This window comes from Chanos chanos, chromosome 3, assembly GCF_902362185.1.
Source record: "Chanos chanos chromosome 3, fChaCha1.1, whole genome shotgun sequence".
Lineage (NCBI taxonomy): Eukaryota > Metazoa > Chordata > Actinopteri > Gonorynchiformes > Chanidae > Chanos > Chanos chanos.
The window spans coordinates 4192501-4200000 of NC_044497.1; the positions used below are offsets into that span (position 1 = coordinate 4192501).

The 7500-nt window shown below is 43.7% G+C and overlaps 1 protein-coding gene across 2 annotated transcripts in view; it reads left to right on the forward strand.

Moving 5' to 3' along the window:
• The first annotated feature begins 2264 nt into the window (after positions 1-2264).
• The window catches only part of elovl2 (ELOVL fatty acid elongase 2), a 17572-nt gene continuing 12336 nt past the window's right edge, over positions 2265-7500 (forward strand). Inside the window, exon 1 of one of the 2 annotated variants that reach the window (XM_030769215.1) lies at positions 2265-2282. In XM_030769215.1, coding sequence (XP_030625075.1) covers positions 2265-2282 — 18 coding nt within the window. Of the gene's footprint in view, positions 2283-7159; positions 7337-7500 lie in introns of those variants that run through there. The other variant, XM_030769214.1, reaches the window with a different exon arrangement.

Sequence of the window (7500 nt, forward strand, 5' to 3'; positions counted from 1 at the left end):
GCGGGCCACGCTAGAGACAGGAATTTTTCAATAAAGACGAATCCGGAGAATATTCTCCAAATTGGTTCCGTCGTTTGAAACCAGACCACATACATACTAAGGGGTAGACATCATCACTTACAGACCAGTGATACACACCGAATGTAAAGGTATTGTGGATATCGAGTATCACAAACACGGTTTCAGTAACAACACCGGCAGCGTCGTGATTCAAAGAAACCGAGGGATTACGCTCACGGGGCACTCCCTCATCTACCCCTCCCAAAAAATGTCAATTTGATTAAGCTTTGCTCAGGACTGTGAAATCCGGTGCGGGGCATTTAAACAACGAGCCACACTTGTGTTTGAATTAAATTGTTTTGCGTAACGGATCAGTAGGATTATTTGACACAGAACGTTGCCACCCCTACTATTCCGATCTGGCATATGGCCAAATCCAAAATAATGGCTCTCACATATTTAATAAATAACATCCTCTATCAAGCGACTTTCACTGATGGGTCACCCTTTGATAAAGTGATATATGCATCTTTACAGCCCATAAATCAGTTTATTATCATACAACGCCCTCTTCAAATCACTAATCACTCGACGCCCGACGAAAGTGACGTCTAGTTTGGGGCATTTAAAGCATGCGTACTGCCCACGCGCTAGATCCGGTCCGAATAGTCAAGTCTCGTGCGCCACGCATCAGCAAAATTATGCGACCCAGGACGCTGCCACAGCACTGATATCTTTATACATACCGTCAACTCCAAACCAGGGATCTGTTTGAATAAATATTTGTGTAGGCTGTAGGCTATGACGTGTGTCACCCGCTGTAAAATGACTTTCATTCAGGGGTTACCACTTTGGTTAAGGGGGGCAAAGGCATCTCTGCTGGCGTACAGACAACGATTTAAAGACTGAACTATCCTACAGTGTTAATCAGTGCAATGCAAGCGGTCACAGTGAAAATAAATGTGGTCCACGGCATCATTACTCACCCAGTAAAAGAAGTCTGTGTGTTTGGTCGTAAATACGCTTCTGCTCTTTGAGATCACGGTCGATATACTTGCTGACTTTCCTCGCCTCCTTGGCTGCGGCCTTTTCCTCCGCTAATACTTTGTCCAAGTTTTTCTGTGTCTGTGGACTGTGTTTCTGTACAAAAATGCCCGTGTAGCGCCGGCCACGCTCAGTTCCTCCACCACTGCTGCCGTTCTGTAGCAACACGCCATCGGTACTGTCCGTCGGAGGAGCAGCATCCTGGCTGGAATGTGTGCTGGATTTCCCACGGCAGAACAGGCACTCGCGGGGTGGCACTGTGTCTACACACTCCTCGTGCCGAGAAGTCCCGGCGCGCAAGTGGACGCTGGAATCCGGCTGCAGCTCAGCGTCCGACATGTAAGTGTTCGTTTCGCCACATAGATGAGGGCGCAGGCTATGACACAGCCCCATTATGCTCTTCGCCCTGTTGATGGAGTGTAAATCTAACAAAAGGATTTAAAAAAAAAAAAAAGCGACAACAACAACAACAAAAAAGCAAAACAGCGACTCAGTTTCTCACACGGCACACGCCTGACCTTCATTCATCTTGGCATCATCGGGCTAGCTCTCATTTCGGCGTCAGGACAGAAAAACCTATTTCATTATGACTGATTTCACCGTGGATCCACTCTCGCCAAGTCGCGTGACATTTCTCATTCTATCCAGTTCATCATTTGCTATGTCCCGGTATCTCCCGACTGTGGTGCACACCCACTGCACGTATTCATCCACCTTACACTAATGAGAGCGAAAGAGCGGATACCAGTCAGAAGTGTCCTTTAGAAATCTTCTTCACGGTGCGACTCATCCCGGTCAGTTCAGTGAGAGTGAACGGAGACAATGTACCAACTGCGGACTCGTCATTAGCTCAGGCACAGGGTTGACTGGTTGACAGACTATTACTCTCTCTCTCCCCCTCCTTATCGTGGGTGTGCTTGCGGGGCACAGAGAACCACCGCGAGAACGCGCGCCTGCGCTGGTTGTCTTTGATCACGTTCCCGTGTCCTTACTACATAGTGCGTTGCCGAAACTATTTATCTCTGCTGACAGTGCTGCGGTTTGACTAAAAGAGATTTATTCACGTTTCGTGGAAGTAAAACACAATCCGGATTATTTAAGAAATGTATTATTTATCTACTTAAAAATGTTGTGTGTGTGTGTGTGTGTGTGTGTGTGTGTGTTTTGGCGGGGGGGGGGGGGGGGGGTGCACAAATGAAGAGATTATGCTACTTATTATTATGCGTGTCTTTTCTATAGTTGCACTATCAGTGGAGAGCCGATGTTAATGCATAACACTCCGAGCAGTGGTAGATCTTCAGCAATATCCACTAAAACAATGAAGATCTCTGAGATAACGATAACTGTCGTGATTATGATTATTGAGCGTTTACACAACCTCACTTCTCCTGTGGGTCAGTTCAGGGACACCTTACAACTACACCATACAAAAATGTATACCGAATGTTATCACATAGCCTCCGGCCGTTCAATTCTTTACATTACTGCGATTTCAGTAATGCCCGTATCTGGCCAATTTCAGTAAGCATTAATGACACAAAGATGATGATGGCGATTACAACAACAACAATAACAATAACAATGATAGTAATAAATGTATCTTATTTGGACACAATTTTAAAAAGCATGATATTCATACTAAAACGTCCTCCTCCTTCTCCACGACAGCCTGGAAGAGTAGATTCCCCCGGTTAGCATCCACTCACTGCATTACGGCCTGTTTTCCATCAGGAGTCATGGCACATAAAACGCGGAGGAGACCCCTCTTCATTTGATTCCCACTGGTGTCTGTATAAGGAACTGAACGACACTGCGTCACATGGCAAAGAGACTGAAAATGAATAAATAAATGAATGAATAAATAAATAAATAGCTTGCCGGCACGCGCGTCTTTGGGCTCAGCTTTGTCAGAGCCCCCAGCTCCTGGCTGTGTGAACCCATCTAGACAGTTTATAATGTGAACGTGCTCCAGATCAGACCACAGGCTTGAGAAAAACACAGAATTACAGCATTTCCTACCAGGGCCACAAGTAAACTAAAGCATTTTGTTTAGTTTAATATCAACTGAAACTACATAAATAAACAAATGAATAAATGACAGATAAATAAATAAACATGTTTTACATTCCTCAGGCCAGGACTGCGTTGGCAGACAAGAGTTCGGACACTATAAAGCCCCCACTGCCCACCTGCCACCAGTTCACTGACCAGTATACGATGCCCATAGTCAAGCCAAGTCTCTGATTCATCAGATAAAAAAAAATATGATATGGAACATTCAGTTGTAAATATTGGCCTGAATGTTCCTTTTAAAATGCACTATAATTTTTGAATGGGTTATCATTAGTAATAAACCCACTGATGAGTGTGCAGTGTGGAGCCTCGAGTTTGACCTGTGGATGACTTGTAGATGGCTGTTCTCTGGAGGTTAGAGACCTTTTTTAAAAAAAAGGGTCAGGCCTCTGATTCATCAGAGTCTGTTTGGACCTCGAGCTGAACTGTAAACAACTACTGTAGAGAAGCAGGGGCCCAGAGTAATCTACAGATGTCTATCTGGCATTGGTAGTCAGAGAAACTCAGAGACTTCTTTCCCTCTCTCTCTCTCTCTGTCTCTCTCTTTTCATTCAGTCTCACCCATCCGGTGGGCTGATTCTAAGGTTCAAAGGTTCAAGTTCAGAGTGGTTGGTCAGTTTCACTTGTCGGCCTAGTTTGATTTATTGGAGGCCTAGTCCATAAAACCTAGTTCATCTAGCCTTTGACAGCACATTCTGACAACCGAACGCTCTGTACCAAGAAAGGTAGTGATACAAGGCTAGTTTGAAGGACTGATACGTGTTGATAACGTGAAATTCAAACGAACATTCTATCAATGGCAGCACTGATAATGTTTTGTCAACATACACCCTTTAAAGCCATTGTTGTGTAACACTGAATTGCTATAGGTGCAATTTACTCAAAGTAACTTCTCCCCACCCCCCCCCCCCCCCCCCCCCCCCCCCCCCCCAAGAGGTGAAACTGGTGAGGTTCAGACAGTAGATAACAGGGAAATTGACTTCTTTAACACATAAAGCTGTTTATGGGCAGGGGCTTACACACTTCCAGTCATAGGAGTCAGTCAGACAGAAATACCATCAGCAATTCGCTGCCAGTTCCAAGTGTTTTTGTTCTACTATTTGTTCTACTAATTTTAGAACGAAAACACTTCAGAATTCTAGAGTTAATGAGAATCAGTGTGAGTTTCCTGGAAAGAGTCTGTTTATAAAGGAAGAGGAGAGACAGATAGCCTGGCACTTGGGGAATCCCAGCAGATGGCGCATCGAAAGGGGGTTGGGGTTGGGGGGGGTGGGGGGATTTCCAGTGCATTGCTGGGCGGAATACGGAAAAGTTATCAAAACAGTGCCAGAAAAGACGTTTTGACGCCATCTTGTGGAGTTACAACACACACCACCGTTCTGCAGAACAAACTCATACAGTCCGAAATGTAGCTGGCCAGAGTTAAGTTTGTTAGCTGTTATAATAAACAGGGAAGAACATGTGTGTATGTGTGTGTGTGTGTGTGTGTGTGTGTGTATATATATATATATATATATATATATATTTTTTTTTTTTTTTTTTTTTTTTTTTTTTTTAATATAGTGTTCCCAAGGCATTGTGTACCCAGCCACAGTACAACCATCTGGAAAACCTTTCCCGATGGCCCAAACATCCTTCATGTTTTGTGTCCGTCATAACTATGTAATTCATAACGTGTATCTTCAGTATAGATGTGTAGGCCTACTGTAATACTGTAATTGTATTCGAAAGACTAATGTAACCTTAAACCAGCGGTTGTGAAAACATAAATACAACGATTTTCAGTTTAGTAATGTCAGTGTGTGTAATGTTTCAACAAGTTCTTAACGATTTACTTCACGTTCATGCACTTTTCATGCAATTTTACGGGGTAGGAACGTAGTAAAGAGCAAGATGTGAAAACCTGGGTGCATAGTTTGAGTCGAGAATCAGTATTTACAAACTGAAGAGGAAATACAGCTAGACTGTACGCAGGTAGAAACCACGGTTATTAGCATTCGAACTTCTGAACTATACTATTAGGTTCTCCGTCATTCTTCCATCCCTTACATTATGGGCACACTAGATGGCGCCATTCTTAAAGCAACTGATGAAAAATCACTGTCGTGAGCGATAGATCGGAATTGACCAATGCCGGTAAAACTCCGGACAAAATACTGCTGCGGGTAAGTCCAGAACTTTAAGTTAGTGGACCCCGTGGAAATAAATCGAGAGGCGTTGAGCTGCTTTAACGGATGTTATTTTGTGCTGTAACCCAAAGTAGGGAGAACTATATTATATTGTTCATTTTAACCAGTTAATCACACTTAAAGCGAATCAAAGCCAACCATAACACAATCGTTTACCCTTGTAACCACGGCGTAAACCTGCAGGTAATTGCCGAAATAAAAGTAACGGGTGAGTAAATAAGGAACAATGAGTCTCCCATCAGGCTAGAGGGCATGCAAATCGCCTATCGTTTTGGATACCACGTAGGGCTTTACTGTCATTTTATATCCAAATTGCGAAGTAAACTTTCCCGGTTTCGTAATCGCAAATGTGACACGTTGGACTTCAATTTAATTGTTTTGACACGTAATCAATCAACAACAAAAGTGAAGCTGGAACCACCCGTGGGGAGGTGTCTTACGTTCAACACACTCGTGGCATCACCAGGTAATGTAGTAACTGAAGCCAAACTCCAGGACTGCACGGCACGGAGCGGTCACACAGTTCAAGTCGAGTGGTTTACGATAGAGCCCGGGACAGAATTCGGTTATAAGATGAGTCGTCTCCGATGTGACGGTTTGCAACAATTCGTGCTGTCATATCCATCCATTCTCTAAGAATGTCAAGGCAAAATAGTTCAGCAACTTTAAATCAACCTAACAGCAAATATCAATCCAGCGTCTGAGATGGCAGTTTGAGAAGCATGAAAACGAAGTAAAATCATACACAAGCTTTGACCGAGTCGGTCACCGGATCTCTTTTCAGATTTCAGAAAAGAAAATTTTGAAGCGGCGCCAGACACAACATTTTCTAAAAGCACCAACAATGTACGAGGTTGTGATATGTTTCTCGAGGAAGAATGGAATGATGGTGATGGCGTGTGAACAACAGAGTAGAGAGGGTAAACTAAAATGAGCTTAAGCCTTTTGGTGTCTTGTGTTAATCCAACGGCCAATTAAAGCAGTTATTGCTTGTGTTTAATTTATTTAGGCAGGCACATGTCCCACCTGAAAAACACTCATTTGAATGTGGTTATATGTGATACTATGCAAAGCTTACTTAAAACAGTCCTTACCCTGCATACAATCACCGAAGTCTGAGAGTCATTTGACTTTGTAGGCCAAAGTTGACCATTCTCACAGCCTGAATGCAAATCCTACCTATAACGAGGCAATTGCACCTTAAGTGACGGAGTAATGTTGTTCACGCGCCGGCCTCTCTGGCATAGCAGACAAGTGTCTATTTCAATCCAAAGTCCAGAAGATAAACTAGTCTTTTTATGGTATATAAACTGGACCTTTATGGCATATTAATTGGTATAATTTAACAAGCAGACGCAGACAGATTGTAGACCTACTTTCATTCATTTACACAATTCTCAGACTGACTAGCCGTTGCTATTGTAGTAGAAAAGGAGGAAACACAAAGTTGACATAAAAAAAAACCATAATTTGAAGTTTACAGTCAGTTTGAAGTAGATTCCAATACAGTCGCCACCTCCAAACAAATGAAAAGAATTGTGTAAGCGAACAACTGTGCATCTTCAACACAATTTACATTTTACATTTGTTTAAAAATTAAAATCTACCCCTCTGTAGCAAGCATTTGCCCTTTTACCCCAAATCAGCGATTAATTGCGATGGCAAATCATCGTCCGATGTTCATCCAGTCCATGGGAGGACGCTAAGGTGGTTCGATGGTCTGCATGACCCTTAGCCCGTGCCAACAGTGATACGTGTCCCGATTGGTCGAAGTGATTGTCGGTTGGTTGCGCAACGTTCAGCATCACCCCATCGCTTCGCCGTGCTGGCGTGACTCGCAGACGGCCGGTGCTGGCTTGACTTACTGCATCTCAGGCTTGCGAACGTATGCCTCAGCATAGGAACGGACTGGACTCACGAGACAGACTGCAGGCAACGTTGGACTACCGCCATCGCCACCGGCTTCCGTGCGGTAACAGACACATCAAACGACCATCCGACCTTTCTGATCCGGGGAACGAATAAATATGGTAAGACAAAGAGCGTGAGCCGGAAAATTTGGGCGTTCCCTAACGAAGCTTTAGTGATGTATGTGTTGGAATGGGTAAGATGTGGGCTGAAACGTCAGTATTTACCTGGGATGCAGTGTAATTTACGGCCGGAAGAAAACTGGGTAAAATGTAATTTTTATCAG